The sequence below is a fragment of the Thermobia domestica genome, chromosome 5 (genome assembly GCF_964235325.1).
Source record: "Thermobia domestica chromosome 5, izTheDome1.hap1.1, whole genome shotgun sequence".
In the NCBI taxonomy this organism is placed as follows: domain Eukaryota; kingdom Metazoa; phylum Arthropoda; class Insecta; order Zygentoma; family Lepismatidae; genus Thermobia; species Thermobia domestica.
Genome location: NC_137458.1, coordinates 153758659 through 153776527, shown reverse-complemented (window position 1 = coordinate 153776527; position 17869 = coordinate 153758659). Strand labels below are relative to the sequence as shown.

The 17869-nt window shown below is 36.6% G+C and overlaps 1 protein-coding gene across 7 annotated transcripts in view; it reads right to left on the bottom strand.

Moving 5' to 3' along the window:
* The window catches only part of Lmpt (four and a half LIM domains protein limpet), a 934906-nt gene that overhangs the window by 173565 nt on the left and 743472 nt on the right, over positions 1-17869 (bottom strand). For 6 of the 7 annotated variants that reach the window (XM_081759226.1, XM_081759223.1, XM_081759224.1 and 3 more), the window contains one exon: positions 15976-16176. In XM_081759226.1, the coding sequence (XP_081615352.1) occupies positions 15976-16176 (201 nt within the window). The remainder of the gene's footprint in view (positions 1-15975; positions 16177-17869) is intronic. The other variant, XM_081759227.1, reaches the window with a different exon arrangement.

Genomic DNA, 17869 nt, shown 5'->3' with positions numbered 1-17869 from the left:
TACGAGTATTGTTGTGTCATACATAATTGATATTCTTTCTTCATAGTTTTGGGGAAGTCATTATTTATATTATTATAAAACAATTTTAACATTGATCTTTGTGGATGCCAAATTAGAAACATACCAATTATAAATATGCATGTATTCAGATTTCAGAATGTGTTCACGGCAGTGATTTGTAATACTGATATGTACTACTACTTCATCTACATCGCCTAATATATAATATACTCTACAACAGGTTCACCTCAGAAATCAGATTCATCTACCGTAATATGAGTTGCATCTCCCTTCTCTAGAATAAGCCTCAAATCTGCCCACTTCTCAATGTTGAAGACAACCAATGGCGTATTTAGGATTTTGTTTCGAGGGGCTATGTTCAACACAAGAAAGGAAGTGGGCAATTGCCCACCTGAGTTTGAGAATTAAATATATTTTAATTTATGCATAAATTGAAGTTATAATTGTAAGAATTGTAGACCGATAAATCTTATATGATATGATACAAAAATTTAGGAGTGAATCTACCCTTTATTCTATTCATACAAGAAAAAGGAAGCATCCTCTTGGCCTTCCTAATTTCCCGATAATTATTATTCCCGCGTTTTAATTTTCTTTAATTCAAACATTTCCTTCTTTTAAAAATAACTGAACGATATAATTTTTCCTTTGTTATAATAACCGAAGTGCTCTCATGTTGATATCCGCGCAAGTTGGCGTGGAACACCAATTTCGCTTATCAACTCTTCTTAGTTTTGGTGTTACTGATGACGGCCGACTTGACAACGGTCGACAAAGTATGATAAGCGAATGAAAGAAAGTAACATCAAGAAAAAGAAACAGAAAAGTAGAAAGGACGAAAGAAACAAGAAAAGGACGCAGTTCTTACATGGAGTGAAATTTGACAAATACAGTATTATTTCTGATCAAAGAGCATAAGAAAATGGAAAGTCAATGACATTCTTAGAAATGGTAAGAAGGATTATTGTTGTGCGTGGAATGCGAAAAACTAACAAATTTATTTCGGGGGGAGCTTGAGCCCAGCCCGATAGGCCCCTAAATACGCCACTGAAGACAATTCTGCTCCCGTGATCCTTCACAGCATTGCTTTTCAATTTCATAAATATTATATATATATATATATATAATATGGGAGCGGTCTTACCCGTCCCCCCCCCCAATGTTAAAGACAGATTTGCGCCGATGCGTATATTAAATGCTTTCAGACCTTGTGATCTTCCATTTTCTCTTTTTATCTTTCTGTGGATTTTACGTTGACTATGGTCCTACCTCGACACACCAGAAACTACATACACTTACGAAAAAAAAAAAAAAGACAAGTTGTGTACAGAAATATGTAGGTGTTGGATGCAAGCATTGAAAAATCGAATCCAGTAAGTTATGTAAATTTCTGCTTGTCTATGTAACAAGCTGGTGAGTCTAATTTTAGATCCCCCAGAGGATGAAGTAAGAGGATACGCTCACAAGATGTCAATTCTGGTGCCATGTACGCTGAGGGAGAAACCCAGAAACGCCAACCACCTCACTTTACAGCATCCACTTTCAAACGTTCTTTTCACTCTCTCTCTCTCTCTCTTTGGTCTCTGAGACTGTGCCAGCTATGTGACAACTTAATCACTTTTCTTTATTTTCTAATACTATTATTCATCTGTGATCTGAGGACATATTTCCGGTACAAAGGTATTTTTAACCGAGGCACAAATGTGGCACGCGCTATTTCTCTTTTCAACCATAGACTGCAATCCTATGTGAAAGCAGCTATAAATTGAGGGACTCTTTATGTTACAATAAGACTTTCGTTTCTGAAGATGTTATTACACAGCCATTCGTTAGATACTGCCAGTGTCTGTAACCAGTATGCATATTATTTAAAAAAAAATGGTAACCTTTTCTTTGAAACGTCCTGCATTTTTTATTATATACAGGATTCAAAAAATGGTAGTCTTCATTTGAAATATGAATTGAAATATTTATTTGGAGGCTAAATATTAAAATATCCTACAAAGAGCTGCAACAATGATCTTTAAAAGAGACCACTCTTTACGACAAAACTGTAAAACGTTTGAATGTGACTTAAGAAATGTCTGTTTTATTAAGTATAGATTGTTCATCTGGAGTTCGCCCAGTGTGACCACCGATAGTACTTCCGCGCGAGATTCAGTACCTTTCATAATATTTTAATATTTTAGTGTTTTAGCACCAACAAATCTAGTACTTTTCTCCTCCTTTTCTCATACATACATTTGGGAGAGTAAAAGGAATCTCATGAAAATTTGGCAATATACGAAAATTTCACTGTTCCTGGTAACCTTTTTTTCTGCGTTTTTTTAACAGTGCTATTTGCAAGAGCGGAAGTGGGACATAGGTAGCCTCCTTCAACTAATAAATGACCTCAGTAAGCAATATTACATATCTGATGATCCGTTTAAACAGTAGGCTATTAAGAAATTAAAACTCGATTTTCTGGATGAGCGCATTTTATGATATTTCTTGTTTTCTCCCGACATTCTCTATATTTGTCATACTTGTGCTACTTTAGTGGTTTCACAGTGAGTTCTAATACGACAATTAAGCAGGGATTCTGCCAGGAGTTTTAGTTTGGGGGTGTAAAGTCAAAATTGGGAAGGTGTAAGTGGTTTGCACAGCTTGTATCGAATTTTGACTGCAAAAAGTTTGAAGTTGGGAGTTCTTTCATGAATGTGAGGGGAGAGGAACTGCCGGAAACCTTCTAATAAGATATTAATATCGTAAAATGTCATAAATAGAGTGAAACGGGAGTAGATAAAATTTTAGTGCTTTTCCCCTAGATCTAGTACTTTTTTCTGTATAGGTTAGTACGAAATATTTTTGTCGGGTGGTTTGTGAATTGTAGTATTTGGCACCAGTATATACGAGGGTTATTTAACGATTATTGTCTCTGGTATATATAAGTTAAATAAAATATTGTGTTCGTACTCTAAAGCTTTCAAAATGTGTGTCAAAGCATAGGGCAATGACATTAATACTGATTTGTTCTCTGTGTTTTGCAAGTAGCAAAGGAGTAGTAGGAAGGTTGAAATATGGTATATATGATGACTTTCGGCTTGCAGTCTCCTTGGAATGGATAAAAAGGTGCCCTGTATTATTTTCAAAGGAATCCTGTACCATTCTCCCTGCAAAGCATTGGTAAGCACTGTTAACAACGACTGAGGAGGACAGCGCGCTTACACATTACATTTTGTCTTCAACTCTGACTACAAGGTCTCATAGTATTGAGATTAGTGACTGTGGAAACTACGACAATTCATCTTCATGCTCCAAAAATTAGTTCTGGCTTACGTGAGCTGTGTAATTGAGGAACCACAAAATTTGGATGGACCGGTCACTCATAATGGTTACATAATCATAGTAGTTACATGTCCTTGCAGGATCTACAGAATAACATGGTATGGCTGTCCAAACCATGATAACCGAACCCACGCCATGTTTCATGGCAGTAAACAATCTGGATCTTATGCTTGGGATGGCGTTCTCCACACGTAAATTCGGAAACAGTGTTATCTGACCAAGTGGCAGTCTTCCATTCCCTTGTAGTCCAAGTTTTATGATTTTGACGTCACTGTCTCCTGTTCAGTGGCGTACGCAAAGGAGAAGTCCCGAGTTTAACCTCCTTGAGCAAATATTTTACAAAAATAAACATTTATCACATTAAAATGTGTATACAAACACCTGATATTATATTAACTTGAAAGTTAGAACCCTCTTTCCCTTGATGAAATTATGTGTGCTCTACTGTTTCTGTTTAATAGCATTTCAGTTACTCGTGAAAATGAAATGAAATCTTCCTGTTTTACGTCTGCGGTTATGCAGGCTAGGCTAAACGGGATGGGATGATGATAATGAGAAATGAATGCAATGGTGGAATGAATAAAGTAAGAGGAAACAGGAGAACCCCGAGAAAACCCACGAACATCCACATGGCGGAGCTGGGATCGTACCAGGGATCCTACGAACCAGTTATGCAATGTAAGTCAATAATAATTGTTTTACATTAAGTATTTTGTTCGCTTAGCCTAACAGGGTAACAGATTCATAACCTATACCAGACATAGGTTATGAAGCATAAAGGATAATGCAGGGAGACGATTGGAGATCTGGCAGTTAGTGGATTTCTTCTGAAGTCCCTAGCAAGCACTTAACGGACCGGCCATATTTATAACGTTGGTCTAAGCGAGGGTCACCCTCCATGATGACCAGAGTGAGTTCCGGCAAAGGCGCCGATTCTGGGGGGGGCGGGGACCCGAGCCCCCCAAAGCTTATGTGGGCCCCCCTATTGTATTTATGAATATACAATATTTGGCATAATTTGAATGCAATTTGTCTTTAAATCCTCATATATATATATATATATATATATATATATATATATATATATATATATATATATATATATATATATATATATATATATATATATATATATATATATATATATACCTTAAGCATCTCAATCCCCCCCTCCCCAAATTTACAGAGAAATCGAAGCCCTTGAGTCCCCGTAGAAACTGTTTACTCTGTGTTCACCATGTATTAACGAAGCAAAACTGATCAAAGCACTACATATAAGAATAACACTTGTGTAACAGATACAACTAGTGTAACAAATATGTAGTATATTTAATGTTTTGGTCAGTTTTGTGTTTTATTAATTTAGGTGGTTCCATATTTTTGTCCACCCACTGTAGCTAGTTGTTGAATTAGAGATTACACGTCACTACCGCCACCATGCAATCCATGCACCCGTTACCACTTAGTTGTGATGGAGTCGTAAAAGCGTATTAACAGAAAACAATGATAGTAATGTATATAAGCTACGTGAATTTCGAAAACAGGGGGGGGGCGACGCTGACTCAATGGTAGAGCGCTTACCTCTGGTGTATGGAGTCTCTGGTTCGATCCTCGGTCAAATCAGTCTGTGGGAAACAATATCGTGTCCGTGTGTTTCCTCGGGATGCTCCCACTTTCTTATTCCACCGATTATTCCATCATCATTCATCATCTCCTTAGCCTAAAGGGCACAATCATGGGACGTTAAACTGAATTTCTCTTTTCATTTCGAAAACACTTTAATATTTCACGTAGTCACCCAGTGTAGTCTGTCTATGCCATCTAAATACAGACAGAACTTCAGAACATTCATATTTTAAACTGAATGAAAGAGATGGCAGTGAAAAGCATGTACGTATGCTGGACAATACAGGTGCTCTACAGAGAAATCGGTGCCCGGTCAACACTCGGCAAGCGATGTCACTCGTCATCTCTGATCACAGTGTAAGGAAGATTTTACATCAAAACTTTTAGTGCCATTCGCATAAAATTCACATAATATAGGCAGTGTATGTAATATTGCCCACGAGACGAGACGAGAAACAGAATTTTGTCGTCTTGTCTCGATTCTCGAGAGCTGTTCCCATCTCGTTTTGCTCTACATTTATGTACACTCATGTCCAAAATGATTGTCGCATATCTATAACTGTCTTCTTGTAAGAATATTATTTAATAATGATTTTACAAGGTACTTTTAATACTGATTCTATGTATATAATCGGAAAAGGTATATTTGTGGTAAATTTCATAGGAAAAGAATTATAAATACGAAAATTAGAATAAATAAAACAAAATATTGCTAAATGGACAAGTTTTATTTTTGTTTTATTGTTATTATTTACTACACTTTTGACATGAAATTTGCCACATACATGTCTTTGCCGATTATACACACTAACATTGTAAGAAATACCGGGCGAATTCGCCATCAAATTATATTCCTACAACAAAATATTTATAGACATGCGACAATAATTTTGGACATGAGTGTACATATGCCCTGATTTTTATCTTAATTTAATCTAGAAGTTATCAGAATACTTCCGCGTCACAAGAGGTACATGATGCAACATTTCAACCACATTTATTATTAGAGTATATTGTGTAACAACTTACGTATCCTTGTAGTTGGCAAATGCTCTTCATTTTGTTATAATTCATTCCCACCTTTCATCTTCTTGATGTCAATAATTTTATTTATTTATTTATTTATTTATTTTTGTAAAATTGTAAGGATTCTATTTTCACTTAATGTAAAGTTTTCAAACACAAAATTTATTTTATTATTAGAGTCAGTAATAATTTTTGACACTTTAACGTGTATTTACAATCGTCCGATCTGCTGCAGAGTTACCTTTGCACAGGGGCGGATCCAGGACGGACTTCTGGAGGGGGCAGTGGGTTGTAATACTGCTACTTAGAGTTACTTTTAAGAGCTCCAAACTCTGGGATAGGTTTTATATATATATATATATATATATATATATATATATTTAAATCCTCTTTGGGAGGGAGGGGGCGATTGCCCCGATCTCCCCCCTGGATCCGCCACTGCCTTTGCATTTGTTCATGTTCTTCACAAGTCTAATACACTGTATCATGAGTGCTCACAAGTGGGTTTTAGGACGTTTGTTGCCTATGAATTTCACTTCTTGGGATGGGGGTCATGATTTTTCATTGAATGTGGCATTATCAAACTTGTTAGTTATTCATTCATGTTTATGGGCATTTGTGGAATCTACGACCTCGTCACATACGAAAGATGATGTCTCTCGGCGAGCATAGGGGTTTACCTCCAGTAGAGTGGGGAAGGAAGAAAGCGCGTGAGACCGAGAATCAAACCCGGGACCACTTTTATCGGTGGGGTGCTGACTGCCACAGCCAATTATTGGTACTGATTGCCACGACTGGCTCTGATTACCAATATCAAGGTGCTGACTGCCACGAGCCTGAGAGAAAGTTGATAGACGTAACATTACCGGACGCTAAGAAGCATGAAAGAAACTAGATGAACCTTAGGATCGTGTTGTTCAGACCAACACCTAACAAAGGTAAACAGGTACACTCGTAAGGTATGTACACTCATGTCCAAAATTATTGTCGCATGACTATAAATATGTTGTTCTAGTAATATAATTTGATAACGAATTCGTCCGGTATTTCTTATAATGTTAGTATGTGTATAATCGGCAAAGACAAGTATGTGGCAAATTTCATGTCAAAAGAGCAGTAAATAAGAACAATAAAACGAAAATAAAATTTTCTTGTCCATTAGTTACATTTTATTTTACTCATTATGATTTTCGCATTTATAATTCTTTCCCTATGAAATTTACCACAAATATACATTTCCTGATTATACACATATCAGTATTAAAACTACTCTGCCAAATTATCAAATTATATTCTTACAAGAAGACAGTTACAGATATGCGACAATAATTTTGGACATGAGTGTACTTCAGTTTTGTCAGGGAGCGGTGCGTACAAAATTGGTACGATTTATGTATTCTCACTTGAACTCCCTATGGTAGCATGAACTGTGTACAGCTGCGCAAATTGTTTCGAGCAGCTCTTGAAAGTTCCATCAAAAAAGCACTGCTGGCTGTCCCTCACAAGGGAAGTTCAGAATAAAGCACTCACTTGCAGAGATACTAAGCATGCCATTTAAAGTCCCAATTCATGCTGATGACAACAAGCTAATAAAATTCCTGTACGGTTGAGAACGGTTCGAGATATTCAACTTGGAAGTTTATATGAGAAAATGAGGATATACGCATTTATACGCGTTAAGTATAACATAATTAGTAACGAATATTGACATACGAATTGAAAGCTATCGGAAGTAACAAAAAAAAAAAAAAAAAAAAAGTGTTTCGCAATAACTAGCGGGTTTGTTAGATACAATTAGTCATTACATTGTTCACAATAATTATAGGTTAGAGATGAAAATTGATCACTGTTATTCTTCTGTTTTATGAAGAAATGACGCAGGCAAAAGACTTCCTTGCACCATGAACATTTTATATGTGCAATTGCGTTGCATCCGTCAAGAGAACAGTTCGCAGAACCAAAGCAAAAAGCAAATTCGACAAGTGATTCAAAAGTTGTAGGCCTATAATTTGTTCGTAACCTGCCTTGCAGAACGCAAACTGAAACAATCCAATGTATCGCGGTGATCGGAAGTGATTCGTATGGACACGAACTTTATTTGATTGTTTCGTTGGTACATTATAGCATCCAGATGAAGAAGTTTCATACTATGTACAAATCTCCTGCCATAATCTTTGATTGATCGAAATCAAAACACATCAAATGGTTGCACAAATCGTGTGCAATTCTTTGGTATCTTCTCAACCATTAGGTCTTTGCCAACCGTCATGCAACTTGTAATGGACAATTTGTCTGTGAATGGACCCCAGTGATCAAGCAATAGCAAGTTCAAACCATCAGGCTTCGCCATGGGAGAGAATACTTAACGCATTGAAACGTGCATCCACTCATTTTCTCATATAAATTTCTAAGCTGAATATCTCGAACAGTTCTCAACGTACAGGAGTTTTATTACCTGTTGTAATCAGCATGAATTGGTCCTTCAAATGACATGCTTATTTCTCTGCAGGCGAGTGTTTCTCCCAAACTTCCCTTGTTAGCTGGCTTCAGACCCTCATATCCATTAAATAATAATAAAACAATTAATATAAACAATGAAATGTGCAAATTGTACATATAACAGAAAAGACAATCCCTTTATAAACATCCAAGCGCATGTCGTTCCACTTAGTGAGCAACTTTGTAACTTATAGGATGCCACAAAGATTTGCTATGATGATTACTAAATTAATCCCTAATTATTCTCTACTAAATTAATTAATAATCATAAATTTAGTATGAGGGATTAATTCCTCTCTTTCCAAACAGAGTTTCTCCCAGGCTCGTGGCAGTCAGCACGCCGTCGTGGCAGTCAGCACCTTCATATTTGCAATCAGCCACAGTCGTGGCAGTCAGCACCAATAATTGGCTGTGGCAGTCAGCACCCGTGGCAATCAGCACCTATCCCTTCTATCAAAGGAGATCGCATTATCGCTACGCTACGTGGTGTCACCGCTTGCACCAAAGGAGATCACGTTAGCGCTACGCTACGTGATGCCACACACACTTTCAAACCTATATCTGATATCATATGTATATCCTGAGCGATGAATAGGTTCGAAATATGGAGTTTTGTATCAAAATAGAATGAAATAGTGCAAGTATAATATAAATTTTCAACACATAATAACAAATGTTTGTTTGTAACTTTTATATGTGACATGTTATAATAGTTGTAATGTGATGCTAAATAGTTTAGCTTATATATATAAAGAGTCTCGGAGGGTGGGGGCGATCCCCCTAAAGGATACCTTTTTTGTAGACTTATGTATAAAATATTGCAATATTTTATTCTGATTTGATGTAAAACTATGTATGTATAGCTTGTATTAATCGTCTAGGAGACGATCCGCCTCATTCAAACGACTCTTCTACATCTGCTAGTGCCTTCGATCCGCCAGTACGTATGAATACTTAAAACCAGCCACTTAATGATTATATATTTTAAATCCAATGAATTTGTACAGTTGAAAAATATCCACTGTAACTACATAACTCGAGAAAATAAGTTGGTAAATCACTGATAAACACTTTCCTCCAACACATCCAGCGCTTCATGCGGGAACTTTACTTCTTGTTAATGATTTGGCTACTTTCCTACAGATGTCACCAATGTAGTGCTACGAGGATCATCTGGTGAGAGGAAAACGAACTACCTTCAGTACTACTTTCACTCGCTCAACTCTTTCACCGAAGTTGCAGTTTATAAAAGACTTTTTTTCCCCCTTTCTCTGTCAGTGTTTTTAAGTGTTGAAAAGACGACATTTGGAAAGTTTCAAAGCGCTTGAGAGCATTAGCTACTAGCGAATACTTTTTATAATGTCTTCATAAATGAATGTTTCTTGTTAAAATATAAAATAAAAAATACGATCTTTTTTCTGACACAAAGTACTCAAATACCAAACTAGTATAGAAATAAGTACACAATTTTTGCGTATAATTAAATTCAAAACCATAGAGGAAACAACTTTAAAAATAATCTTACAAATATATTTCTCACAGCTTAATTTATTTAGATTTCATTTTGATAACTTGCTTCAGCCGGAGAAATGCATACTAATTTTGTTTGCTTATAGAAATTTAGCGTCTCTCTTCAGCACAGACGCTATATATGAGACCGATACAGTTTAAGGTGGAGTCCGATGTGTTTAATGCTCTCCCACCGGGAATCGAACCCGGGACAAAGGCGCATGAGCTAGTCACTAGGATGAATGGTGAAGGTTTACATATTTAGACCTAGTTTTTTTGCAAATACTAATAAGATAAATTATAAAAGTAAAGAATTATTAAGCATGTAGAGAAGTAATTGGAAAAATGTAAGTCAAATGAAAATGATAGTATATTGATTTTAGGGATTGCACCAATCTCTTCATCCCACCGCCATTGGTATTACTAAACTTTCAGTAAATTCACTTCTTGATACTTAGTGCGTTCCTCTATTAAATAGTCTGCATTACTCTTGCAGTTATACCTGTCTGTTTTTTATGAATATAATTCCAGTAGTTTTAAGCCCTATCGCATCTATAAATGCTGGTATTTATTCAATGGAATCGTATTCTGACTGAACAATTCAAAAATAATCCCTCACAGCTACTCTGTAAACCAATTAATGGATGGATAGGAGTTTTAACGTTCATTTTTATCGCTGAGGCTATAAAGAAACAAGAGATACTAATTAGTGGAATCCGAGCCACTATGTGAGCTGCCACTATCGGAAGCAAACATCCCTAGCAGGGATCTAATTTGGGACTATGTTTATGCAGTACACTGGTAATGAAGTACAGGACCTATTATTTACGAAAAACCACGCCAGGAACATCCTGTATTTGGGTGCAATTGCTGGGTGCATCAGACCACCATAACATGCGAAATTAACTCGTACATTACAGGCTCTTTGTCAGCACACTATGTTCCGTGCAACACAGTAAGCCTAAATATTACATATTACAGGTCTCGGCGATTCTATTAACGATGGAAAGCAGGATATTCAGCTTCCATACTTCAATATTTTATGTACGATAAAGATGCTGAAGTATGAAAAATACACTCTCTTTCTACTTACACGAAAACCAAAACGTAAACTTTTCTTTTTAAAGTTGAACTGTACCAATCAGATGGCTTGTGAGTGAGGTTACATTAACTCAAGTAGTTCTTCATCTCCCACACATAGTGAATCACTATCAGTATAAAATTTGCACCCAGGGCCGCAACCAGTGGGGAGCAAACGATACAACGTGCCCCTGGCGTATGGTTGGAAGGACGTCTAAAAGGTCAACATCTATATATGTAAATTGGGGGGGGCGAATTTCGAATTTGCCCTGGATGACATAGCGGTAGCTGTGGGCCTGTTTGTACTCAATTGGTAATCGAACCTGGAATTGCACAGCAGTGGATGGAGACCACTGTACTAAACTAATTGATAACTAAGGATATATCTGCTTATCGTCCCCAAACGCCATAAAGTAGAAAAAGGAGAAACATAGAGGTAAAGTTTCCACTTTTATAGGCTTTCCTGTAAGTTTCACTTTTTTAACACGACAGTACATCACTTTACGAGTGCTACAGCGCTTTCATTTTACCAGCACAAACAGTGTGCCAATTGAAGTATCAGAAAATACCAATACTCCACAATCAGCTGAAAGTGGAGTTGGTACACTAGTTCTACACCATCTAATCACGATGTGCGCAAATTATTATTAAAAAAACTAACGTTCAGAGTTACGACGCCCCAAGTAGCCTAATTACGATCAATTTTCCAGACATTAACGAAAATTTTGATTGGTTCTTTCACTGATTAAATTCAATATGTCTTTGATAGAGTTGTTAGAACCATTTTTGTAGTTAGGACGCCTAAAACTTTATACTGTATGTGTATTTATATTACGAGCCTAATCACAAGCCTCAGACCTCCACATCTAATTTCAGATTTTGCTTTAGAAGAGGGGGAGAAAGTGCAAGATTCTTCACTGATTTAAACAAAATTTCACATTTTTTATTAGCATATTATTATACTATTCATTAATATATGTTTTGGCGTAGGAGCTCGGGTGGAGCTTATGTGGTTCGGATTCCACGTTAATCAGTAGGTCCCGTCTCATATAGCCTCGCTGCTGAAAGAGGCGTTAAACTCAAACACATTTGTATATGCGTCCAACTCGGAAGAAGGGAGCAACTGCTTTCTTGCCTTTCTCCAACTGACACCCTCAATAATCAGGTTTATTGTATTTATTATTATTATTATTATTATTATTATTATTATTATTATTATTATTATTATTATTATTATTATTATTATTATTATTATTATTTGGAGTTTAGAATACCTTTCCAGCACCACGGCTATATGAGTCATGGACCTACATATTAACGTGAGATCCGAATCATATCTACATACTTACAGTTAGATTGAATCATGGTTTCCCCCACACAAAACTTGATAATGGTAACGACTTAAATACAGTTCAGTTAAGATTAAAATGTTACTATTAATCAATATTTATCTACGTGCTCAAAAATTAAATATTTTTAGTTAGCATAGTTGTATTATTTTTCGTGTATTGACAAGCAAGAAGCATTAAATAAAAACGTACGTACTTCCTTTCTCATTTTATCTTAATATAGCACATTTTAGGAATCCTCTCACTGCTAAAAATACTACTTCTCCATCCGAATGAAAATGTAACGTGACAGACACCACACCTTAGCTTTCGGTTCCAGGAAACAGCTATTTATATATAGATACATACCGCGGGCTGGCTGACGTCTATTAAATAATTTGAGAAAAAGAGAACAAAAAACCTTTTTTCCATACGTCTATCTTCCATTAATTTTCTATTACCGAGCCTTGTATCAGTCAGATCGTGATATTCTATCTCATCCATTTGCTTTAAATAGTAAAACTCCATCATATTTGAACTACCATCCTTCTAAAATTTTAAACAATTCTCTCTCTCTCTCTCTCTCTCTCTCTCTCTCTCTCAGGGGGGCGCGGTGGCTCAGTGGTAGAGCGTTCACCTCTGGTGCTTGGGGTCCCGGGTTCGATCCCAGCCCCCGCCAAGTGAACTTTGTGGTGGACAAACACCGTGCTCGTGGGTTTTCTCGGGGTTCTCCCGTTTCCTCCCACTTTCTTCATTCCACCATTTCACTCATCTCTCATAATCACCGTCTCCTTTAGCCTAACCGGCATAACCGTGGGACGTAAAACTCAAAGATTTCATTTCATTTCATTTTCTCTCTCTCTCTCTTTATTTATTTATTTATTTATTTATTTTACGGACTACATTACTAACAAGATTTCATTTTCTACAGGATATTTCAAGAGACATATAGTAAACTTTAGTGCTTCTAACAGCTCTAGGGAAGACTTGACATTTTAAGTAGGTGATGTATGGTTCGTCCATCGGTTTTTGTAGCCACATTTTTTTGGGCTTCTGAATTGAAGTTCACTACCTCGTAATTCTAATAGTGCTCAATAATTAACTCTTAACACTGATCACTACAGTTAAGTTATTCGAATCTTCTTATCAATATGACATTTAGTGATCTGACTGTAGCGATTGAAAGTTCCATATTATACACGTATTTGTATAACACACTACTCACCCGCTTATGTGACGATTTTAGCATCAAATATTTTCCTTAAAAGATGTTGCGTTTCGAAAATTTTCAGTCACTGATCTCTCAGTTGCTGAGAGTTAGCGATTCATGACCAACAAATTTCCATACCCATCCATTACAACGAAAAGAGTTACGCTCATTTAGAGTTAAAGGTTAAGTTGCAATGGAAGGATTGAATTTTGATTTGAATTTGATTTTGAGTTTAGCGTCCCTTTCAGCAGCAAGGCTATATAAGATGTGGACTTACAGCTTAACCACATTAGCCCCCGCCGGGAATCCAACCCGATCTCTCACGCCGGAGGTGCGTACACTAATGAAAGAATTGAAGACTCATAATAAACATATATAAAGCAAACATTCATTAACATAAGTGACATCGGAAGAGAAGATCAACGGAGATGTTGAGTCTTACAAAGTTATTTAATATCTATCTACAAACGTACCGAAATAAAAGTTCTAAAGGGAAAAAATTAAATGAAATCTTTAAGTTTAACGTCCCACGGTTATGCCGGTTAGGCTAAAGGAGACGATGATAATGAGAAATGAGTGAAATGGTGGAATGAAGAAAGTGGGAGGAAACGGGAGAACTCCGAGAAAATCCACGAGCACGGTGTTTGTCCATCACAAAGTCCACACGGCGCGAGCTGGGATCAAACCAGGGACCCCAAGCACCGGAGGTGAACGCTCCACTACTGAGCCACCGCGCCCCCCAAAGTTCTAAAGGGTTTTCACCTGACAATACTACACAAGTTCCCTGCATCTTTCGTTTCGAGGCTAAAAAACAGGTACTCGTAGTACGCCACAGTGTACACCACGTGAAAGAGTTTGGTTTGATTTCTGGTAAACCGAACTCTTTAACAACTTAAATTTTACCAATCCTAGGCTTAAATATAGCATTTTAGCTCAAATTAAATGAAATATACTTAAAAATTAATGAGTATTTGAGAATACAAAACACTTCAGTCGTTAGATATATCCAGCAGAAAGTAATTTAGTCTCACATAAGCATTGTATTCCGCTTGACAGATTAGAATTTTGCATACTAACCCGCTAATGTCAATAGCACTGCTAATAGTCTATAAAGCAAGAACATCAATAATTACTCTTCATAGGAATACATGAGTAACTGATTTTTGATTGTTTATACCTTGGGATCAACTGGATGGATCGCCCCCGTTAACGACTTTGATTCCTAACTTTTAATTCTTTATTACTTCCATAGGAATACATGAGTAACTGATTTTTGATTGTTTATACCTTGGGATCAACTGGATAAGATCACCTTCATCAACGAACTCGGTTTCCAACTTTTGACTCTCTATTACTCTCATAGGAATACATGGGAAACTGATTTTTGATTGTTTATACCTTGGGATCAACTGGATGCATCACTATCAACGAACTCGGTTCCCAACTTTTGACTCTCTATTACTCTCATAGGAATACATGGGAAACTGATTTTTGATTGTTTATACCTTGGGATCAACTGGATGCATCACCATCAACGAACTCGGTTCCCAACTTTTGACTCTCTATTACTCTCATAGGAATACATGGGAAACTGATTTTTGATTGTCCTATCTTGGGATCGACTGGATGGATCGCCCGCGTCAACGACCTTGATCCCTAACTTTTAACTCTATTACTCCCATAGGAATACATAGGGAACCGATTTTTGATTCTCCTATCTTGTGATCAACTGGGTGGGTCACCTTCATCAACGATATTGATTTCTACCTTTTGGCCCTCTATTACTCCAATAGGAAAGCATAGGGAACTGATTTTTGATTACCCTTACCCTGGGATCAACTGAATGGATCACCTTTATCAGCGAGCTCGATTCCTAAGTTTTGACCCTCTATTACTCCCATAGGAATACACGGGAAACCGATTTTTGATTGTTCATACCTTGAGATCAACTGGATGAATCACCTTCATCAATGAACCCGGTTCTTGACTTTTGAATGTTACAGCCCTACATCCAGATCAAACTTTATGGCGATCCATCCATTGTATCCCTCCCGGACTTTTTTTTTTTTTTAAACCAAGCTCTTTCGGTAAACCAATTGTACAAATATTCCCAGCCATTAGAATTGAAATATCTATTTTGATTTATCTATGGCAGAATATTTCGACCACCATAAGCTAAATTATATGAATCATGTGACTTTCGAGATAAAAGACATTTCCTTCCTGCTTTATACATACACACTCATTTCTACCATGAGATAAACATTGAGGCAAATTTACTGGTAAAAAAAAAAGAAAGAAAGAAAGAAAGAAAAAAAGAAAAAGAAAAGAATGCACGATTTTACATACCTTGGAGTCTATGCCAATGGTTTTGTTGCATTCCTCGCAGATGTTGGCGAAAACAGACTCGTAGCACTTGATGCAGTAAGGGTGGTCGTCGCGGAGGACATATCGCTGGCCCGTCAGGGACTCGTCACATTGCCAGCAGCAAAAGTGGCCGCTGTGCCAATCCTTGGACATCGCCTTCGTGTACTCGCCACTGAAAATCAACTGCAACAATAACAAACAAACAAAAACAAAGGTCTCAGTCAAAGAATTTTTAAAAAAATAGATACATAATAACAACAGCAATGAATAATAATAATAATAATAATAATAATAATAATAATAATAACAATAATAATAATAATAATAAACATGCACTAAAGGTTCAAAACTGAAATTAAGTGATTGAAATTATTGACTTCACGTAGCGCAGTTACATCCTGTACGCTAAAAAATTTCGGATGATTAATGAAAATGAATACTTGTAAAATAATTGGTGGAATGAAATGGTGGGAGGAAAAGAAACCTCGGAAAACCAATCGCTGGTGATTTTGGAATTTTTCTCCCAGGTGAAATTTTCAATACGCAGAGGGGGGAGGCTGAAAATAGCACTGCGAAAATACTAATAATAATCCACGTTGAGAACAAATGAAGGGTAAGGGGAAAAAAGAAGGAATGTCACAAAACTGCATTTTCGAGAAAATTGCGATTTAATATTGAAAACCGCGTAAGAAGAATAGGGTTAGTTACATATGTTGACCCTTTTTACATGGACATTTTTACATCTACGTATACATGGCATATACAGTCAAATAATACCAAGAGTCACCAACATATAGGACAAAGCACCCGAAAAAGCACACACATGGACATTCCTTGTTTTTTCCCCTTACCCTTCAAATGGAAATATTATGCCCCGGGGATATTATTACTGAAACCTATTAACGCGATGTTGTCATCACAAACTCATATGATCTTGATCAAACCAGGGACCCCTTGCACAAGTGAGCACTATCACTGAGCCACCGTGCCCGCTTGAAGGTTCGAAGAGACAAATGCAAGTAAATGACAATGAATGAGATGGATTAAATATAGTATGAGCAAAGGATCACTGGTGTATTATACCGGAGAGCCTTGCCCCCCTCCCTAAGCAAAATCTGAAATAACGCTACTGGTAATCAATGATATCTCAGATTACTGTAAGATTATTTAAACCAGTTTTAGCCAAAACAAATATACAAAATCACAGTTAATAGAAAAATAGCCATAAAGATCATTTAGAGTGGTGTCTGTTTTGATTGAATGGACGACCCGGTTGAATAGAATTTCAGTTAAAGCCATAAATAATGATGAATCATACTGATTTGTGAATTATGGTTAATTGTTACCCATGTTTTCCAAGACGAGTTCACGTAGATATTCATTCATTTATTCATTTTTATTTTCTTTCTTTCTTTCTTTTTTTCTTTCTTTCTCTCTCTCTCTCTCTCTCAAAAGTGAAATTTACCTCCAGATATCTGCCAGCTTATACTTCACTATGGACTACAAAAAATGTATGAGAAAACGTACATCAACAAATAATATGTCCTAAAAATGTTGTATTTTACAGGTTAACGTCCTCTGATTTAGGTTTCCTATATTCTGATTTAATTTCCATTTTATTTGATGGGTGTGTTAGTAATTCATCAGGAAGATATAGAAATCTTTCATTCTGACGAGAGAGAAACAGATTTATGATTCAAAACACGCAAATACTAATTGGCACAGACACAGAAAGAGGTCACAAGCCTTTTTATCAGATTACTCTTGCCTTTGGGTGTGGTATGCGGGATGCGCACCTACAAGAATAGGGTCTCATTAAATTTTTTGTTTCTGATGCTACAGATACAAGGGACCACAACTCTTGTCTCTATAATTA